Source organism: Antennarius striatus, chromosome 2 (genome assembly GCF_040054535.1).
Source record: "Antennarius striatus isolate MH-2024 chromosome 2, ASM4005453v1, whole genome shotgun sequence".
Classification (NCBI taxonomy): Eukaryota; Metazoa; Chordata; class Actinopteri; order Lophiiformes; family Antennariidae; genus Antennarius; species Antennarius striatus.
This window is the reverse complement of record NC_090777.1, coordinates 12,753,635-12,775,197: the sequence shown is the minus strand read 5'-3', so window position 1 is coordinate 12,775,197 and position 21,563 is coordinate 12,753,635. Positions and strand designations below refer to the sequence as shown.

At 43.2% G+C, this 21,563-nt stretch overlaps 2 protein-coding genes across 6 annotated transcripts; both read left to right on the top strand.

The window, feature by feature from the left end:
• Positions 1 to 351: 351 nt before the first annotated feature.
• Positions 352 to 4,634, top strand: ddost (dolichyl-diphosphooligosaccharide--protein glycosyltransferase subunit (non-catalytic)). Its single transcript, XM_068330121.1, has 11 exons — positions 352 to 604; positions 1,152 to 1,262; positions 1,361 to 1,447; positions 1,532 to 1,635; positions 1,733 to 1,827; positions 2,048 to 2,141; positions 2,295 to 2,443; positions 2,658 to 2,805; positions 2,891 to 3,011; positions 3,169 to 3,275; positions 4,013 to 4,634. Exons 1-11 carry the CDS (start codon positions 385 to 387, stop codon positions 4,160 to 4,162), a joined length of 1,386 nt encoding a protein of 461 aa, XP_068186222.1. The 5' UTR covers positions 352 to 384; the 3' UTR covers positions 4,163 to 4,634.
• Positions 4,635 to 4,758: 124 nt separating this feature from the next.
• On the top strand, positions 4,759 to 20,952 carry plekhm2 (pleckstrin homology domain containing, family M (with RUN domain) member 2). Of its 5 annotated transcripts, XM_068330092.1 has the most exons (20): positions 4,759 to 6,063; positions 7,090 to 7,196; positions 7,415 to 7,524; positions 7,637 to 7,736; positions 7,946 to 8,033; positions 8,128 to 8,302; positions 9,583 to 9,642; positions 11,403 to 11,685; positions 12,616 to 13,419; positions 13,501 to 13,570; positions 14,009 to 14,099; positions 14,187 to 14,251; positions 14,417 to 14,505; positions 14,595 to 14,727; positions 15,475 to 15,656; positions 16,101 to 16,166; positions 16,354 to 16,513; positions 16,625 to 16,804; positions 17,405 to 17,521; positions 17,624 to 20,952. In XM_068330092.1, exons 1-20 carry the CDS (start codon positions 6,004 to 6,006, stop codon positions 17,759 to 17,761), a joined length of 3,078 nt encoding a protein of 1,025 aa, XP_068186193.1. In that variant the 5' UTR covers positions 4,759 to 6,003; the 3' UTR covers positions 17,762 to 20,952. The 5 variants fall into 5 exon arrangements, with proteins under 5 accessions (XP_068186193.1, XP_068186209.1, XP_068186185.1 ...); XM_068330108.1 differs by lacking the exon at positions 9,583 to 9,642; XM_068330084.1 differs by lacking the exon at positions 4,759 to 6,063 and having other exon boundaries at positions 6,482 to 7,196; positions 11,406 to 11,685.
• The last annotated feature ends 611 nt before the right edge of the window (positions 20,953 to 21,563 follow it).

Here is a 21,563-nt window from a genome sequence, read left to right as displayed (position 1 = left end):
GATGATGTACTGAAGGTAAACATTTTTGAAGGTTGAATTATATTTTTATTTTATTTTAAAAACACGAATTATTACAAAGAACAGTACATCTTTTTGTATGAAGTCACAAAAAATATGGACGTGTGAGAAACATATTTAGTAAATGGTCTTATAATAGTTTAATTATCAGCTATTGACATTTTTATTCATATTCCGTAAATGCATTACGTGCAGCGTTACTTTCCGTCCCAACACACGCATTCTTCCGGGATAGTCTTGCTTTACAAAGCTGTCCTCCCATTGGCTGAATGATCGTCAGGGCGACAGGTTTTGCTCTGTGATTGGTTGGATGTTGGGGTCAAAGTTGAGTCGACCTGCAAAGCTGACGTCGACTTCTGGAGCAAAATGGCGCCGATGACAGCAGCACCGCAGTTGCACCGGTTCGATTCTTTACCGTCGTCCAGGAAAAGGTCCAGAATGATGAGCCAGACGCTCAGCGGTGTCCTGTTATTCCTTTCTCTGTCGTCCATGGTGCATTGCGCTCTGGCTGACGGCAAAACGTTGGTTCTGCTGGACAACCTCAACATCAGAGACACCCATTCAATCTTCTTCCGCAGTCTAACAGGTCAGCACCAGATCCACGTCCTATATTCACACACATTCATGATCTTCCTCAGAACTTTATGGACATAGTTGTGTTTTTTTTGTAGTCAGGTTGTGAATATGAGCCTGTGTGACTTTATGACTGGAGATTCACGCGTCACAAGCTGCTGACCTCGTCAACATCGCTTTTCAGGTTTACCTTCATTTAACACTCTGGACGTTTAACGTATTTCTATCTAAATAATGGAAGTTTATTTACCTAACGAGCTTCTTTTCAGCATAATACAAGTAAAACAAGTGGCTGGTAATTTGTACCGTTTTGTGAGCTGTAATGAATTAACCGGTCGTCGTCAGACAAAGGTTGATTCGTGCCTGACAAGTCAGTCCGGGTGACTAGTGGATACTTTACACTGTTATCAACATCCTGAATAAATGATTCGTTTGCTAATGTATGGTAAACATGCTTGTTTATCGATGTTTGTCAGGCTATATTGAAAACAGCGAAAAATGCCAGACAGTGGTGTTACAATTATTTTGTCAGTCTAACTGATTGTGTATTTTTCTTTCAGATCGGGGCTTTGACCTCACGATAAAGACCGCTGATGATCCCTCCCTGTCTCTGATCAAATATGGCCAGTTCTTGTACGACCATTTAATCATCTTCTCACCATCAGTTGAGGGTAACTTGCACACACTTCATTTATAACCAAGGTTATAACAAATACTGTGTGTTTACCTTGTTGAAACATTAAATAACTTTTTTCGTAATCACCCTTAGACTTTGGGGGAAACATCAATGTAGAAACTATTACATCGTTCATTGATGGTGGAGGAAATGTCCTGGTTGCTGCCAGCTCAGATATCGGTCAGTTGAGTTCCACCAGGTTCTTGTGTAATGCCCTATGAAGTCTTAACACATCTGTAATGATCCTCTCCTGCTGTTAAACAGGTGACCCTCTGAGAGAGCTGGGCAGTGAGTGTGGTATTGAGTTTGATGAGGAAAAGACGGCTGTTATTGACCATCACAATTATGACGTGTCTGATCCCGGAGAGGTAAACATTAAACTTTGATCTGACGGACAAGTTCGGTTTCATTAACAGTCTTTAGAACTGACATTTTTTGTTTTTATTTACTCCCTCTCCTCTCCAGCACACCCTGATTGTTGCCGACGCCGAGAACCTTCTGAAAGCTCCAACTATTGTTGGCAAGCATGCCAGTAATCCTGTTTTGTTCAAGGGCGTTGGGTAAGCACGACTGAGCACAATTTAGAAATATATCACTGAATTCTGTCCTGTTAAAATCATAAGTGGTGCATATAGCAGAAGTTACTTCATAATTTTATTGTGTAGTAATTACTGAGGGTCATTCTGTACAGAACTTTAATTCCATGTGGTTTTGAAGAACAGCCTTTGTGGTCTTACATGATTCTTGATCATCAAACTATCATTAACTCCTCCTTTCCAGGATGGTTGCAGACCCTGACAACCCTCTTGTCCTGGACATTCTAACTGGTTCTTCTACCTCTTACTCCTTTTTCCCAGACAGACCAATATCTCAGGTATGAATTACTCAGTACTTGCAGTATAATTGTCCTTGTGTGTTTTATTCTGGCAGCAGCTTGTTTGTTAAAGGTCTGTCACGAATAATCTGAAATTCACTGAATAAGAAACTAACTTCCAACGGTTCCATGATTGGTTACATTTCTTTCCAGTACCCTCATGCTGTTGGTAAAAACACGCTGCTGATCGCCGGCCTGCAGGCCAGAAACAACGCCAGGGTAGTTTTCAGTGGCTCTCTGGACGTCTTCAGCGACGCATTTTTCAACTCTGCAGTGCAGAAGGCCAGGCCTGGCTCACAGTGGTAATGTCCTACGCTCATCGTGTTCCTCGTCTTTCATTGTGCATCAACAAAACCAGACCTGTCGTCAGGGATGTTCTGGTTATTTACTCAGTCGTGTACCTGCAGTTCAGTATCCTAAAAGCCATTGAAGCCTGCATCATAAAACACTTCAATTCATCAGAGTGTAAAATGAAAATATTATTTCATGATGATTTCATGTCATTCTTTTTGTTAGGCATGAGAGGACGGGGAACATGGAGCTGGCTGAGGCTCTGTCCCGCTGGGTATTCAAAGAGGCTGGAGTCCTCAGGGTGGGAGCTGTTACCCATCATCCTGTTGGAGAGACCAATCCCCCTACAGCGTACACCATCACTGACCTGGTGGTGAGTATACGGTTTGTGACAGTGATTGTCTCATCCTGTATGTGGGGACTGTATTTTAACAATGAGTCTGAACCTTCGTGTGCAGGAGTACAGCATCGTCATAGAGATGTTGTCTGAGGGCAGCTGGGTTCCCTTTGATGGAGATGACATTCAACTTGAGTTTGTGAGGATTGATCCCTTTGTCAGGACCTATCTCAAGAAAAACGGTACGTTTCAGTGGTTGTGGAATTTATACATGAATTATTCTTAATGCTTTTATAATATATATAATGCTGGCAGCTAAAATGTATTGCATCATTGAAGTGTCTTGGTTTGAAGCTACGAACGTTATTGTCCTTAAACACCCTGGCGTCTTTCTTTTAGGAGGTAAATATAGCGTCCAGTTCAAACTGCCAGATGTTTACGGCGTCTTCCAGTTCAAGGTGGACTACAACAGACTGGGATACACACATCTGTACTCCTCTACTCAGGCAAGTTGGGCAGGTTTACTTCATTTTTAAATCCAGAGGTACCTCAGGATAGAGAGGGCGCTGTTTCAGCAGGTCAACTAAAATATCTAATTAATATATCTTTGTAAAATGCTTAGGAGGTAGTGGATTTCTAACTTAAGCTTTTTTTAAAATTCTATTAATCAGAACAATCTCAAAATCTGTTGTTTTGTCACTGTTTGCTTTGATATAAACTAAGGAAAGTGAAATTCAACACAACGATTTTATTACTAACCAAAAAGTAGATAAATCAAGCAGCGTTGTCCAGATCTGTCCCGCGGTGTCCTCTCTTCTTCTGTATCTTAATTTTATTTCATTGGCCAACAGCGACCAACAACGCATCAACACATGAATCTACACACATGTCCAAATCTGGGATGTCCTGGATATTGTTCTGAAAGGATGTGGGATAAATTCAGCCGTGGGTTTACTTAACATTAAAAACACTTGGTGTGGTTGTTGTATGGTGAACTCCATGCATGTAGTTTGACAGATTCAGATGTAAACACAGAAATATTCATTTAGTGTAAATTTTTACAGCCTGTTTACGTTTGCTGATGGGATTGTTTATTTTCTAGGATATAATATTCAGGGGGTGTATTTCTTTAAAGTTCACTATTTTAGTACTTTGACATGGAGGAGGTTCTTCTGGCTTATAATGCATTTTGGAATCATGAACAAATTGGTGAGGTAACTCCTGTTTTGTTTCTCCATCACAGGTATCTGTGCGTCCTCTGCAGCACACTCAGTATGAGCGCTTCATCCCCTCAGCCTACCCGTACTACGCCAGTGTTTTCTCCATGATGGCAGGACTCTTTGTCTTCAGCATAGTCTTCTTGCACATGAAAGAGAAGGAGAAGTCAGACTAAGAAAGAACAGGAAAGGGTAATAAGATTATACAGCTGAACTTGTGAAGAGTTGAAATTCAATATCTGGAATCTTCATGCAGGGACTTGGATTGCAGTTGTCCATTAAAAACAGCATGTCTTTGATTAGTTGGGTGCTGAACTAATGAGTTTGGAACCCCAGAGGGATGCTGACTCATGCAGTGGTTGGGTTTTATTGTTTGTCCTTTTTTTTTTTGTACGAATAAATCAAGGCCTGTAAATGTTCTGGAGTGTCAGCATTCATAAAACATTTTCGTTACATTTGGTAAAATCTTCTAAGTAGAGCACTTGCCTTGTAAGATATTAAAATATGGCCCATTTTTTCTCAGTCAGGAAAGGTTCTTGTGGTAATTACGTGCACTGAAAATATGCCAACTGTTGCTATTTGAGAAGATTTTGTGTTTCCAAAAAGCTGGAAACGTCCTAATAAAACGTGAAAACATTCCACTTCCAATAGTTTCTCCTTTCTGTACTGATATTTTCCACATAGATTGTGTTTTATGTTAACATTTACAGTTGTTTGATTGGTGACTGCTTTGACATTTAGTCTATTGACACACATATTTTACACATGTTTCATCTTTAACTTAACATGGTTCCATGCATCATTCAAAAGTAGGATCTGGTGCTATTGTATGTAACAATTCAAAACCTCATCAGACGTTTCCAGAGGCATTTATTATAATCATCTATTGCATCATTTCTGCATCACTTCATCCAAGTCAAACCAGAATTGCTCCTTCAGCTCACATCCTACCTGTGGAGCATACCCACTAACAATGTTGAACATCACACCTTCAATTTCTACCTTCGGACTCATCACTCTGACACTTTTTACCCCCAGTAGATTCCTAACAAACTCCGTCAAGATAACTCCTACTCCATTTCTCTTGCTATCTACAACCATGATAGAACAACTTGAACCCTGCTCCTAAACTTCTACCCTTGCTACCTTTCCACCTGGTCTCCTGGACACACAGTATGTCTACCTTCCTCCTCTGCATCATGTCAACCAACTCTCTACCTTTTCCTGTCATAGTTCCAACATTCAACATCCCTACTCTCAGTCCTATACTCTTGGCGTTCCTCTCTTCCTACCAACACACTTTCCTTTTGCTGCAGAATGTGCGAGTGAATATCCGAAAATGTCAAACATTACATATTATTAGATGCTTGCAGTTTGTGAACACATGATGTCAGAGAAAAAAAAAAATCAAATTTTTGAATAACCGGGCCTTCCACGCAGAACGAGGCCGCTTCAGTCCGCCAGAGTTCAGAGCTAAGCTGCGTTCAAGATCAACAGAGGCGTTCACGAACACAGCGGCATGTAAATTAGGAGGGCATCTCCGACTGGATCGGCTGATTGTAAATATTTGTATATATTGGCAAACACGTGAAACTTTATTTTTAATAAGTCAAATTCGGTAAACAGGGTCATAAAGACCACCATTAATACAACTTTGGTGTCTGTAGAATTCTCATCTGAACTTCCCGACCGCCGCCAGCCTGAGTTGAGCGTTGCAAAAAAAGTCCAGTGGCTAACGAGCGGCTAACGCGCAGCTAACGCGAGGCTAAACAAGCATTTCTGATCTTTACCAGCAGGAGATTAACTCATCTCGCCTGTTTCTTGGTCTTAAGTTAATGACTCTGAACTAGCAGTTCTGTCAGATTTAACGCTCAAAACTGTCAGCCAAAGCTGTGTCGTTCTCGGTCCTTTCTGGTGAGATGATCGCGGTGGTTTCCTGAGGCGGGCGGTGTTAGCTTTAGCAGGAGAAGTGTTCTCGGGATCAGCTGACACGCCGCTGTAAGCCAGCAGATCAGGGATGGAGCAGCTGAAGGTAAAGGATCGCATCCTGGAAAACATCTCTCTGTCCGTCAAGAAGGTAAGCGCTGCCCGACTGGTCAGCATTTTGACATCAATTAAATATTTCACATGCGTGAATGACGAGCAGCTAAACGTTAGGTCTGCTTTTATCTGCCAGAGGGAAACTTTAACCCCGCTAACATCGGAGGGCCTGAGCCTCAGTGAGATCATGTCCCCTGGTTACCTTGTGAGGTTACGGGCCGGTGTTTACACCGCGATCTACAGCAGTGACACACAAACACCTCGTGTTCGTCCACCGCAGTTGTGTTGTCACACACACACACACACACACACACACACACACACACACACACACACACACACACACACACACACACACACACACACACACACACACACACACACACACACACACACACACACACACACAAGTTATAAAATATGTTGTATTTCTGGTCCACTTGTGCCGAATTCAGTATAAATATTGTCTTAATAACCTGTCAGACTACATGATGCTTTCCTCCTCCTCTCCGAACGCTTTTGCTTTCATTTGTGAGACTTAATCTCTGGCACAGTTATATCCCATAGGCATAGATCCACCTGTGCCCTGGTCAGATTATTGAACTAAATATTGCGATCATTTTAGTATTATTGTGTGTTACTTAATCAACAATTTAGCGCTATTGTCCACTTTTCCTCTTTAGAGGCTTAAGAAAATGACATGCCTTGGAATTTTAGGTCTGAATTCAGTGTTTACCCTTGACAAACATGACATGAAGAGCCGGGACCTTATTAAGCCTACTGTGGGTTGTTGGTACTGTATGGTACACTTTGAATAGATGCCTGACTAGATCAGACTGTTTAACTGATTCATAACCAAAGAACTTGACACACACCGTTGAATTTCAAATTAATCTGAGGTTTCCAGTAATGTTTATACTTCTGTTTGTCATGGTTTGCTGGCTTGTTATTCCCCCATAACCATTCACACACCCCAAGACAAACAATGGATCTCATGACTTCCAATGCAGCTAAAGAGAAATGCTATAAACTCCATAATAGTGGACAAACCCTGTGTCTAAAGTTGCAGAGTTATTTTGCCGCCTGTGAAGACGAGACTCCAGCGATCCGAAATCATGATCGGGTCCTGCAGCGCCTCTGTGAACATCTGGACCACGCTCTGCTGTATGGGTAAGAGGCTTAAGTCTGTGGCCCACTGGGAAGGTGATCAGTGCAAACAGTAATCTCATTTGTTCTAATTTGTCATGCGTAAATTCTTGTCACAAATCCTGTTCTTACAATTTCGTCTTAAACAAAATGCTCATGTTTAGTGTCACAACAGTGTTTTTTTTGTGCTCGTAGCAGCTCTCATAAAGTGTACATTACTCTGGATGTTTTGGGCCTTGCAGGCTGCAGGACATCTCCTCGGGCTACTGGGTTCTGGTCCTTCATTTCACCAGGAGAGAGGCTGTACGTCAGATAGACGAGCTTCAGCACATAGCAACCAACCTTGGTCGGAGTAAGACAACCTCTGTCACACAGTCAAACACACTTGTGCTTCTGGTGCAAGAGGAATGAAGTTCAAACTTCAGTTTATTTAAGATTAAAACAGAACTGTGTTTTCTGTGCAGGTCGTGCCTGGTTGTACCTGGCATTAAGTGAGAGCTCTTTAGAGAGCTATCTGCGCCTGTTTCAGGAGAACCAAGCATTACTGCAAAAGTATTACTTCAAGTAAGTCATGTGATCGTTTCATAAATGAATGAAAGAGTTTGCTCAGAAAGATGATAGAGGGATACTTTTATTCATCCTGAAGGTAGAATCTGGGACCATGTATCAAGTAGACGGTGTGATGTTGTTATACAAAGGTTCACACTGACATCAGCTATTTTTGTATCCAGTATCTTGTTTGTGACTCACAGCTCAGTTTTCTACTGTCTTAGAAACGCTCTTGTCTGTAGTCACGACCACCTCGCCCTCTTCCTCACGCTGGTGTCTGGCCTGGAGTTCATTCGCTTTGACCTGGAGCTGGTCAGCACATATTTGATCACAGTACTGAGAAAAATCTGTCTTGTAATTGTGAGCGATTTGTGTGTAAACGTCATGTTGGGTCCTCCTCATTCAGGATGTGCCTTATCTGGATGTGGCCCCCTACATGCCAGAATACTACAAACCCCATAACCTACTGGATTTTGAAGAGAGGCTCCCCAGCTCTGACAGCTTGTCCCTGCACTCCTTCACCTCCCTCACCTCCACCAACCTGGAGTGGGACGACTCTGCCATAGCCCCCTCTAGTGAAGGTAAACTGTATGGATGTCCACATCCAGTTCCTCTCATCTTGAGTCTGAGCCGATGCTGATATTTATCTGGAGGTTAAACACAGTGACGACTCCTGTAGTTAAAGTCCTGGTTCAGCTCTGTGATGCTGCTAAGCTTAAGTTGTCAATGCGAAGTGAAAAACAATCAAACTCAGAGGATGACACCTGATTAGTCACTCTGTCGTTCTGAGTCAGCTTTGATCTCCTTTGCTGAGACTTGAGAAGAACCAAGTTTAATGAAGAACCCAGAAAAAAGAGAGAAGTTTCTCACTAGATATTTTTAAACTATTTACTAAAAGAGGAGAGGTAGCAGATTGTTGTGTTTTCCCAATCCGGGTGTCAGAGAAAGGTCAGAAACCATTTGACCAAATAACATTTACATTTGCATGCTCTGATTTTAAAGCTCATGTTTAGCTAAATGTTCACTATGAAGAGGCTAGCTGCCATTAAAGAAGTGTTGTGTAACCCCACTAGCAAATTAAGGTGGACATAAAACCTTGGAATTCCAAAAAAGTATCACGTTCGTATTGGCTTTATTTTTTTCAGTGGCATTACATTAAAGAAAACCACAATAACCCATAATACAGGCTGTAATACAGTACTGGCTCTTCTTTTTGTTGATCCATCACTACCCTTTATAACAGTAATTATCTTGTTTTAGACAGACTAACCAGGTCTGATAACCCAGGTTACACTCTGGTTGTCACAGCGATGCTTCACTTTGAATTCTAATGCTTCCCTCAGCACTTTGTTCTCAGGTCTCTGTGCTGCTGTGACAGGAAGTGCATCTAATTGTGCTTTTATTGTTATTGTTATCGTTACTTTGGCAGCTTTTATTTCTGGCTTTATGATTTGATCAAGCCCCATTCGAGTGCAAGTGCACATTCATATGCTTTGGCACAAATTCATGCAGTGGTGTCAGGCTAATGGCAGGCTGATGCACGCGGTATTGATCCCTGAGACTCCGGTGACTCCTGCAGACCGAAGCGCATTACATCAAATGGATCACTTGGCGTTGGGAGTTTCATGGTTACAGAATGCTGTCCTCACTGGGGTGATTGCAGCGCTCATGCACTCACTCCATAGCTCCACAAAGTACTGACTTAGTTTCACTTTTTGAGGTCATGCTGGTCTGTTTTGTTCCCATTTCTTCTGTTGTGTTTTATAAATCATGTGTTATTTTTCTGTTTCTTTGCCATTGTCTCTGTCTTCTGTCTCTTCACTCCATCTCTAATCTTGAATGTTATCCCTCCTTTTTTTAGATTATGATTTTGGTGACATCTTCCCCGTGCTGCAGTCATTGCCTAGTGCAGACTGGGAAGGTGGGACAATGGTCAACTCCCCCTTATTGCTTTTCCATCCCTCCCTCTCTCCATTCTATCTTACCTCCCTTTTATGAGGCATGGTCATCCCACACTTTGTGTTTCACGCATGCTGGGTGCTTTGCTAGTAATTAGATATCTTAATATATAACTACAGTGAGTGTATGCTCAGGTTTGGATCTTAAGTTGTGTAGCACATGATGGCTGATGTTTGTGTGGGTGGAAAAAAGGTTTATCCTACTGAAAGCTTTCTTTTATTGCATGTTTGACTCCAGTAAAATGTGTCTGTGCACTGAAGAGCTGCAACACATCCATCTCCTTGAAGATGAGACAAAAGTAATCGTCTCGTCTTCAGACACTTATCCGCCACAGGGCCACAGGTCCGCTAAAGCCTGTGTCAGCTGGCTTTGGGTGCACCTCGAATGCGTCACCAGTGCATCACAGGGTCACACGTAGACACACTCAAACATACAAACAAACTGTTGAGATCAATTTGAGGTGGTAGGAAGCTGGAGAACCCCCCTCCCTCCCACACACACAGGGAGAACATGCAAAATCCACACAAATCAAACCAGCAACCTTTTTGCTTTGAGGCTGTGCCGCCAGGGCTGGGTCCCATTCAGTGTTAACTGATAAACCGGCACCTTTAACCCGGACTCAGGTGAAGGAACATCATCCGAGATTATTAAAAAGCCTCTGAAGCTAGTCGCTTCATTGCTTAATGGTACTGATGAAGTTGTCAGTTCTCAGCTAAAGTATGAGCTTCAACACGGAGGTGTGTTTTGCGTTTGACCAGGTTTTTCTTCAGGTTAGTTGAAGCCTCGGCTGAATTTGCATTCATACAAGTATTGCGGTAGAATTTGAGTTTTTATTTTACTCACACAGTTCAGTACCCGTCCAGCACCTGACCCTTGTGCACACACATTTTGATCAAGCTTTCTCTTGCTGCTGATTTTTCAGTTCAAACACAGGAAGTTGAGGCCAAGCCCTCCTGGGGGGTGTTGGGTTCAGTCACTGCTCATCTGTTCTGCACGTGTTCCTCCTCTGGGCAATAATCCTAATCTTAACCACCACTGCAAGATTAATGTGTGATGTTACTGATGTGCTACCTGTCCAGTCTGTCTCCATTACAGTACATGTTGTCCTGTTTGTTTGGTCTGCTGTCCTTCGTGATGCCTGCTCCTGTGTGGTGTGTGGCACAGGTCTGGGTTCAGCTCAGCTTCACTGTAAGAGTACACAGAGTTGTATTACTGCAACATGTGTTTGCAGTTATTTTACGACCTAAATTTTAATCAGCTAAAGATCTCATAATCCAGCCAATCTTATCTCAAAGACTTACAATGTGTAGAAAATAGTACAAGACACTGTTTAAGTGTTGCAGTGTGATTTTCTGCAGCAGATGTAACCTTTGACCCTTGAGGCCTGTGCCACTGCAGACGGCTGCTACCTGTGGATCCACAGTGTGTTCGTGTCTCTTTGAGCCTGCCTGCAAACAGCATTGCAACCCTTTGCATTTATTTGTGTAACACTGATGAAGAAATACACGCAGTTTTTGTGAAGTTGTCTCGTTGGTCATTTTTCATGAGTGATTTAAACACAAGGAAGGTTTAATATTTGAAATAGTTGGTTAATCGGATTCTTGTGTTTACAACTGAATTCACCCAACGACTCTTCCAAAAATTCAGTGTATTTCTTACATTAAACTAAGTGACAGACTTTTACTCTCTATATGAACACTCACTGTTTGGTCTTCATGTCAGAAGGTGACCTGACCGACCAGGCCAGCTGCCCTCGCTCCAGCGGCTCCGATCCTCAGACGGTCATCAGCGATACAGTGGTGCTTTCTGCTGGTCCCGTCAAAGTGAAGGTTGCAGCTCCTGTTCCACCACACAGCCCCACGCTCAGACACAACCCCTTCAACGACGACTCGGACACCACCAACACCTCAGCAGACGTCACGCCGGTTCACGTGGCCACGTTTCACAACGCCACGCCCACTGGAGGCGACCCAGAGAGTGCCAGCAATGAACTGGAGGTCATCAGGTGCAGTAGCTTTAGCGGCGGTTGCATTTTCACTCACATCTGTTGACCAGATGTGATGCAATTCAGTTCAGTTTTATTAGTCTAGTTCCAGATCATAACAGACAGTTATCTCAGCTTTCCAGGTAAAAGCTGCTCTTAGGACCCAAAGTGTCCCACATGATGAAGCGCTTTGGCGACAGAGGCAATAAAAGCTTCCTTTTGACAGGCAGAAACCATGAGCAGAACCCAAGACTCATAGCGGGCCGTCATCTGCCTTGATCGGTTGAGTGGAGAAAGAAAGAGAGAGACGCTAACAGTGAAGGAGAGGCAGACAGGAAGAGAGACAAAAACAGAGAGAGAGAATGACAGAGAGACATCAACACAGAGAGGGAAGGAGAAGACAGAGACAACAGAACATAATGCGGTTATTAATCTGCTCAGTAGTTCGTAATATGTGGGGCAGCTGCTGATGAAGTCAGTGATTATAGAGCTGATATACAGGAAATACTCAAAGTAGAAAATGCTAATGGTAGTGATAACAGTTAGCCGATGATGTGCAGCAGTGGTTCTGCAGCTCCATGGAGAGAAGAACCTGCAGACCGAAACAGACGGGTGGAGAACAGGTGGAGCCTGGCTGTCGAGGGCTTTAAAAGTGAGAAGTGTTTTAAAGTCTATTGGGGCTGTTTCCACAGGGGAGGTGTGACCTCTTGATCTCATTCCTGTTGGAATGTGAGCTGCTGCGTTCTGGATCAGTTGAATGTTTTTCATAGAGTTGTTGTGGCAACCTGACAGTAAGGAATTGTAGAAAAAGCTAAGACAGCTGACTTGCAACTGCTTTCTCAAAAATGTTGGACAGAAATGGAAGGTTAGAACTGGGCGTATATTTAACTAGAACATCGTGATCCGTGGTTATCCACTGACTGACCGCCGCTAACTCCTCTGCTCCTCCAGGATGGCCAGACGAAAGAAAGCTGCCAGGAAGCGGCGTGGAAAAGGCTCCACTGACTCCAGCAGCAGCATCCACAACTCTGTCTCCTCCGACCACAACGAGATGGACGTCAACCTGCTGGTCACGGAGGAAGTGGATTCTTTAAATGACTCTGTGATGGAGCTGGGTGCTGAGACACAGGTGAGGAGAAGCAGAGTGGCATCAGTTTTAAACGGCAGCGGTGAAGATGGCGTGGAAAGCCTCCTGCGGCTCCCGGAGATGGCGGACACCTCCATGGACACGGTGGGCCAACCCCTCCGTGATGTCATGGACCGGCTCAACGGCGCTCTGGAAAAGCCAGAAGCCTGGGATCAGCTGGAAGCTGGAGAGGAAAACGATGGAGGCTGTATGCAGAGCTCTGAGGCACCTACCCAGCAGCCCTTTCGAGAGGATTCAGGGGGCGAGCCACCCGATCGAGTCCCAGGAGACACGTCTGTCTCGCCTCAGGCTGCAAGTCCCAACGCCCTGCAGACCTCCCCCACCACTAAAGACTTATGCTGCTTTGCCTCCTTCAGTCCAGACTCTGCTCCCTCAGGTGGTGGCCACCATGACTTTACAGAGCATGGCCAGTCACAGACTCTGTCAGGTGGCCCTGAAGGTGAAGGAGAAGCAGAAACGGCAGCAGGACTCAAGTCAGACATGAAGATCATGGAGGAAGACGCAGAAGCAGGACAGGAAACAGACAAGAACGTGTTTGCTGAAGAAGCAGTAGAACTGAAAGAAGAGAACGTTCATCCTCCTGAAAGTTCTCATCCCGCAGAGTTTAAGTAAGTGTCTGTAAATGGAGCTGTTTGTTGCTTTAAAGATGTTTAAACTGTGTTTAATGATCTTCATTATTCATGTTTCAGGGTGGACAACAACCACCTGCTGCTCCTGATGATTCATGTTTTCAGAGAGAACGAGGAGCAGCTCCTCAAGGTGATCAAAGACGGACGTGTTAACAGTCGATGTGCACGCTGGTTGTTTGATGGCTCCATTGTTAATGTGACACACAGCCACACGTCTGAAAACCTTTTCTGTATTTTTTTTCTTTCCTGTAACAGGAAAGAAGTGGTTTTCAGACTGTTGCTTATTGGAGTGTTGCAAGGAGCAGTTTGCTAATCATTCTCTATCTACTGTTGTTCAGACTTTAGTAATTTATCTGACTGCTTCTACAGCTTCAAAAGAACCTTTCTTGTTCTTGTATATTTTGCACCAAACACTTTGGCCCCCAAACGATTATATAAAGTATAAAGTAAACAGTGTGTGTTTATTTGTGCTACTGTCTGTTATCCCGTTGCAAGAACACGTCTTTACAGTTTGAGACCGACGTCTTTAGAGCTTGCAAACATTTGACAGAATGTGTTTTGTCCTCAGATGTTAAGAATGAGCACCGGCCACATGGAGGGAGACCTGCAGCCCCTCTACCTGCTGCTGACTGACTGTTACATCTATCTGCTGAGGAAGGGTAAGGGACACATGCTCTTCTGCCTGAAGAGCCTGAAGAGCCACAACCAGCAGATCATCACGAGCTGAGTCTTCCTTTCCTCCTCAGGTGCGGCAGAGAAGCCTTACACCGTAGAAGACGCCGTCTCCTACAACGAGTTGGACTATATTTCAGTGAGCGTTGGCTGCTGTTATTTTACATGCATGTGTTTCCACAGATGCTGTTGTGGCGTCTAAAGGATTTCTCAAGGGCCACACAAAACAGTGTGATCCGTGTAGTATGTAGCAGCAGTATGAGAGTTCTGTTTCAGACGTATTGATCATGCCGTCTCCCTTTAGGTGGGCCTCGACCAACAGACGGTGACTTTGGTTTGCACCAACAGGAGAAGGAAGTTCCTGTTGGACACAGCGGACGCCTCTCTGACGTTGTGAGTGTAACACGAGTTTCTTTGTTCACTTTGAATAATACGCAACAAATGTATGAATTTTTTTTTTTTGGTCCTCTTTCTTGAACCAGGTGGTTCTTGTCTGTCATCAAGTCAGCCACAGTTAGAGGTTGTGGTGAACCTCCGTACCCTTCTGTTCTCACTGACGCCACAATGGAGAGACTGGCTCTCACCAAGTTTGTGTCCCAGGAGTCTCACTGTGAGGTAAACACCACGTATACAACACCAGCTCTCCATTACAGGTCTGTTGGATAACTAACTAGTCAACTAGTCATTTAGTCATTATACAGCTAACCACACAGTAAGTACTCCTCATCCATGACTTTAGACAGCTTTATTTAACCAGTTCCTGTTATTCGAGCCTGTGAACATTGTGCAATCCGTAATTATTCAGAGTCCAGCATTCACCGCCATTCAGCTTAGTATTTCTTTAAAACGTTTGACCTTCAGCTTGTAAAAAGGACACAGTCCAAACTCAGTAACACTGACTGGAATTGATTTTGTCGCTGCAGAAACAAAAGTAAACGTCCTGTAGCGTCTGTCTTTCTTTAGTCAGGATGAGCGACGGTAGCCAGCTTAGCTATGCTTGTAGTTTAGCCTCAGGTGTTGCTATGTGTCAACCCAGCGTTGTTCATGACCCCAAAATAAACACTTTTGAGCCCTGCTTGCTGTGGGAAGCTGCAGTCCACTACTGAACGAGTGAGAGTGAAATTCATTGAGGATAAATAGAGTTAGAATTAAAATTTCTCACGATTTCAACGGAATCAAAGCTGAACCTGATCCAATCTGGAAGCGCTTCTTGATGACCAACCAGTAAACTTGGGTCAGTTTTTATCTAGACAAGAATTTCCTACCTGGAACGTAGAAAAGACCACAATTCAGAAATAATACAGACTCCACTCTGGTTGACAGTCAATGCAGTGCTAAACAACTGCTTGCCTGTCTTTCCAGGCATCCGAAGTTTCCATCCAGCTGTACTCTCTGGTCCACTGGGAGGATCCTCTTGATGTGACCCAGGGGGGGTCACCAAGCCCTGCAGGAGCATTCAGCAGCAAGGAGGGGCCTCTGCAGTACCGGGCTGGAACCACCTACCTGGGCAAAGAGCTGTGGAAAAGCTGCTACCTCGTCCTGAGGTACGTGCAGATTGATTTCACTACCTTCCTTTAAACCACATATGTCAAAGTCACGGCCCGGGGGCCAGATCTGGCCCGTTGCGAATTATTTATGGCCCCCAGGATGATTTTTAATTACTATTAGAACCGGCCTGCAGGCCAGATCCACCCGCTGGTATTGTGAACGCACCAAAACTACATTCCCACAATGCAACAGTTGTGGAAGTCACGTAGTGCAACAAGCGGCCTTTGGTTTCATTGTTTATCAGCAGTCAGACGGAGGTTGAATGTAGCCGCTCCCTTCCTCAAAAATGGCTAAAAGGAAGGTTGGACTCTGAGAGCGGGGGTTTCAAGCCAGGTGGGAGTCAGGGTACATGTTTTAAAGAGGTAAAAGGTAAACCTGGGTGTGTTCTGTTAAGTTTGCACGTTTCGTCCTCGACACATATTTGTCCTTGTTTCTTGCAGCAGTGGGATTCTCTACCTGTACGCAGAAAAGACTGACATGACCCCTCTGCTGTCAGTCACTATGGGGTGAGTTCTCACCAGCTGAAATCGACTTCCCAGCAGACATGTTTACCTGAGTCCCAGAAAGCCATGACAGTGAGCCAACATGTAAAAACATCAGGGCCCCGAAACCGAATTAGCTAAATCCAATATAGTCTCTATTTATATCATTTGCACCTAATTTTTTTGTTTCAACTGTCTGCCTTCCTGTCAGAGGAGAGCACTGTGGAGGCTGCCGTCGCTCCAACAGCACAGAGCATCCTCACGCCTTCCAGGTCATCCTGACGGAGCGAGCTCCTCTAGAGCTCAGCGCCAACAATGAGCAGGACATGGCCGACTGGATGCAGCTGCTCTGTCAGTCCGTCTCCAAAGGGGTGAGGAGGTGGAGTGTGTACGCCGTGTGTTTGCCTTATAGAGTGAATACCGGTAGTTTAATCCAATCTAAGATATTTAAAGTTATATAACAGTAACTGTCTCACCTGCAGGTCATCCCTCAGGGTGTGGCCCCTACTCCATGTATCCCATGTTGCCTGGTGGTAACAGACAATAAGCTGCTAACTTGTCACCAGGACTGTCAGACCAGCTTCTTCCGCTCGCTGGGCAGCGTTGAAGTCTGTGATGTCACTGCTGTGAGCGTGGAGGCCAACAAGGAGTACTGTGTCATCGTGAGTGAGAGTCTGTCTCACCCCTCCCTCTCTGTTCCTCCAGTATATATTAAATTAGATTTCAACTATTAGTTTCCCTAATCCATAACTAACCGTGAATGTTGCACCTTTTGTTCTGCATGTTTCTTGCTGGAACCATCTTTCTCAAACAGAGAACCAAAGAGAATCAGTTTTTATGTCACTAAAGACGTAAACAATGACTATGACAGTTTTCTGTGGGCTTTTCTAAACCGGATCACAGGCGCTCTGTAGCTATAAGTGTTTTTGTGATGAATCGATCAGCCTTAAGCTGCTTTGACTTGAAGTAGCTCCAACATCCACGTGTTGTTCATCTACTGTCTTGTTGACATGTCAGATGTTCTTGTCAGTTCTAGCGACAGAACAAAAGCAAAATCAGAAAAGTACTGTGGACTGTGAGAAAAAGAACAGATGACGTGTTTATACTCTAATGGAGCTGTTGAAATGTTACTGAGCATCAAAACTGAGCAAAGGATACAAAAAAGCCTCAGATTGTGTCATATATTTATTCTCCATACACACACCGTATGCTGGAATCGTTCTCTACTCCTCTAAGACCTTCACCACTTTGTCCCTCTGTAGGAGTTCGTAGCTGATAAAGCCGAGTTCCTTCCTCCGTGGGTTTTGTACTTCAGCTGCTGTGCAGAGAGAAATCGACTGCTGGAGGCATTGGATAATGCATGGAAGGTCATTTTCCAGGTGGGAAGATGATCAAGTGTAAGATAATACTCCAGCGATTGTCCTAAAATAGCATCGTTCAGGATCTTAACTCTGTTGGCTGTCTGTGGTCTCTACTCCCAGGTGGACCTTCCCCACAGAGACGTGCTGGATGCGTCGCTGCAGAAGCGATGTGGCGAGGCCCTGTCCCTGATGAACAGCGCCTGGCAGAGGGCTGACAGTCTGGCTCGAGGCAGAGCCCAGCGTGAGCCCTGGTGTTGATGGACACACACACATATGTACACGTATCTACGGTTAGCCGCAGAGACTGACAGGCAAACTGCTGCAGTAGGATAGGTGGGTGTAGAAAGAACTGAAATCAACCAATCAGATGTGGTTATACGTTGTTGTATTAAAGTATGACAGTGTGACACGAGCGATCCACTGATGAAAGGTTTCAATCCCAGGGACTTTGTGCAGCGGTCACACAGCGACCTAACAGTTTGCATTCTCACATAAAATCAGGGTTGATGAACCAGTCTGTGACAGAACACTATAATCGATCCCAGAGATCACATTAATAGCCATTTTCTTATCAAGTCTAAAACACAGCAATGCAAAACAGGTATGTTGAAACATGTCTGGTGTCACATGTTGTGATGTTTTGTTCTCTTTGTGTGGCGCACATGTCAGCCTCATCGGATGCTCACCCGTCAGACTATTAAAAATCCTTGAAATATTTTAAAAGTTTGAATTAAACTCAAAGTTGCGAAAAAAGTATTTTCCTTTTGACTTTCTGTAGTGATTTTGCAAACAATCAATGAGGCTTGAAGTGTTGACAGGATTTATATGGAGACACAAGTTCTGTTACGAGATAATGATGGAGGATAAATGTTCAACCGTCAGATAATAATCTCATGGGCAGAAATTTAAACCAACGGTTGAAAGGTCTGAATTAAAATATATCCTGCTGAGCAGAGTTTTAGGATTTCTCCACATCATCAGCGAAGTGAACAGTTTCCCTTCAGAGAAAAATCCTCAGAATAAACAGATAACCAGATGCCATCATCTGGTTTTGAAGATGTAGATTTTTTCTTTCTGTTTTTCTGATGTGGAAAAGTTCATACTCCTTTTTTTTTTTTTTGCACAGAAAATAAATGAGAAATGCGCTGCTTATTTCATGGAGGTCAGAAAAAAAGCCACGCGCTTTCTAGATGTGGGACTGTACTTTTTTTTTTTAAATGGTACCATTTGAACTGGTTTTATATCAATTGAACATGCTGTGTTATTTCCACTCTGAAAAAAGTGGGAGCAATTGTTACTAATTTATTCAGTCGAGTTGTGACTTTGACTCTTGTTCTGCTTCTGCTTTTTATTTGCACTTGTGGTTGGGGGTGTTCCGCGTGCAGTGTACCAGCTCACTAACAGTGAGCATCATTCTCTGTACTAGTCGTTTAGCTGTCATCATGTCGGAGGTATATGCAGTATGAACTCGAATGGCCTTTTAACTTAAAGCAGATGTAGCGTCTGTCCCCAGCTTTGTTAGCCTGGTCTGACATCAAAGCTGAACTTGGGAGAATAAATAATGAAAGTCACCGTCCCTTCATTCCTTCACATTCAGTGCTTGTGTTAAAGTTTGTCATCAACACGATCAATCAGAACACTGCTGCTCTGTGTGTCACTGTTTGTGTTGCAATTACAATGTCGCCTTTTTGACAGCCATGGTTTTTCTGGACAAATGACTAAAGTATATGAAACATTATATATTATATTTATATATTTGCCTTACTCTGAACATTTTGAATTTCTGCATTGGAACATCTAAAAGGATCTGCTGGTTTCCTTTGGTGGAAGAGTCATGTTGTTGTTTATAGGGCTGGATATTAAAACTCATGTCTTTCCAGTAACTGATAGAAATACTGTGTGTCTTCGATGTTATCACAAACTGCTTTCCTATTAATAGAGCATTTTGTAATATGTGCCCAAACCATGAGTTTAAAGCATTTAACGCTTTTATTTGTAATGAAGAGTGATCTACTGAAGTCAGGCTAACAGCTGACCCTTAGCTGTGCCGTGTGGCTGCACCATTTTTGCCTGGTAGACCTTACAGCTGGGAGATGATACGTCAGCTTCTCCCTTCAATTCTTTGACCAAAACAGACGAGCTGAATTGCCGGATAAACTGTCCTTTCGAAATAGGCGCTAAAATTGCTTTATTTGAACACAGCAACAACTAACTAAAACCCCTGAAAACCGTCTTGGTTTGTTTGTCCCCTTCCTCAGTTTTCCATGCACAACATTAAAATCCTCCTGCTGTGGCAGCTGTCACCTGACCGTCTTCTATCTTGTCCTGTAACATAGCTACTGGTAGCTACGGTTACACATGGCCAAACTACAACCATTATGAGCAGTATTTTGCAGTGATTCTGAGGATCTGCCTTCACCCTGATTTTTTCAACTACTATGAAAAATTTTGGCCGTATTGTCTCATGTCCTCTTCACCACTGTCTCACCCAGCTTCAGCTGTCCCGTCAATTTGAGGCAGAAATGGACCCAAAAATAATGTAAAAAAAAAAAAGACCTTGAAAGATCTTTACATAAAAATCAGTTGGTCAGACAGACAGGTTTAAATTATGTTCAGCAAAGTAAGGTATTAAAAGATACTGTAAACTTGTAAAGTTCCAGTCTTGAATTGGCCCCGGTCCCTAAATCACGACTTTGTGCTCCTGTAGTGTTGTGTTCAGCATTAATCAGTGCTTGAGGCTTTTATCAGAGCCACGCTGTGCGGCTCATCATCTGCTCTTTTTCAAAGAAATTCAATCTCAGGTGAAAAAGGTCCATGAGATCCAGAACCTATACTCACCGTGTGTTTGTGTAGTTTTTAATTTATCGGCTGCTGTTTTGTCATCTCATCTTAGTTGGTTACTCCCATGTCACCATGAATTATGAAGCGCACACAGACAAGGCAGCAAAGTAACATTAAATGCTGAAAAGCCTTAATGTAGAAGTCCTTTTTAATAATTCAGTGGGTTCTAAAATAGCACAGGTAGTTGGAATTCTCTGGATCACTGAAAGGCATTTTGACCAGGGAGGGTGAACTGCAATAGTTGGTCTTACTTGAAATGTTTGTTGGATTGACTCTCTGAAGTTTTGAGTAAAGAAAGTGTCTTTATGAGCAGTGTTTTAAATGTTAGACGTCGGTGGGCAATGTTGAACGAAATCCACATTGATGCATTGTGAAAATGCACTGTATGTTTTGCTTTTTCTTTTCATTATACATGAGTAATGCATGTAACATTTACATCACATGAAGTGGTTTTATTAAGTTGTAAATAGAGAACTAATCCAATATAACATATTGTACACTCACACGTAAGGATGTGCATGTGCAGAAGCTTTTCTACCGTTCATAACTGTAATGAATGTACAAATAAATCTTTGTGATTGGACAGTTAATCTGAATAAACTCAAATGACCACCGTTGGCATGTTTCTGATTTCTGTGCTTCTTGTCTGTGTCCTTAGAATCCAGACCCGTTCTCCTGCCCTCCAGTCTTTAGTTGCTCTTGTCCCAGTTTGGTTGACTCTTATTGTGGCATCACATTTAGAGGTTCATTTAAAAAACACACAGCTGGGATTTTGACACCCTGTCATTGCTGAATATCACCACTAAAGGGGGCTGAACAGCAGGACATTGAAGCTTCAGGTGGAGTGTGTTCCAGCATCTGGAGGCATGAAAGGGATCACGAATCAAATGAGTGTATCAGAACACACAAGTACATGTTGGTGTTGGGTCAGGGTGTTGAATGTGTCGCTGACAAAAGTTCAACTTTATACAAACAAGGAAAGAATTTTCATTCATTTTCTCATGTTTTTGTTTTTTTAATTTATTGGTAAAATATTTATTCATGAGTATTTGCATCACTAACTATCCAATTCTGAACATTTTATTTGCCAAAGTAAGCAATGGTACAAAGAAAGTACAAAGAAAGCAATAAGAATGATGAGAAATGAAATCCTTCCACCTTATACGTCTGCACAATCTTTTGATTCAGTTATTATAAATACACATTTATTCATTAGATT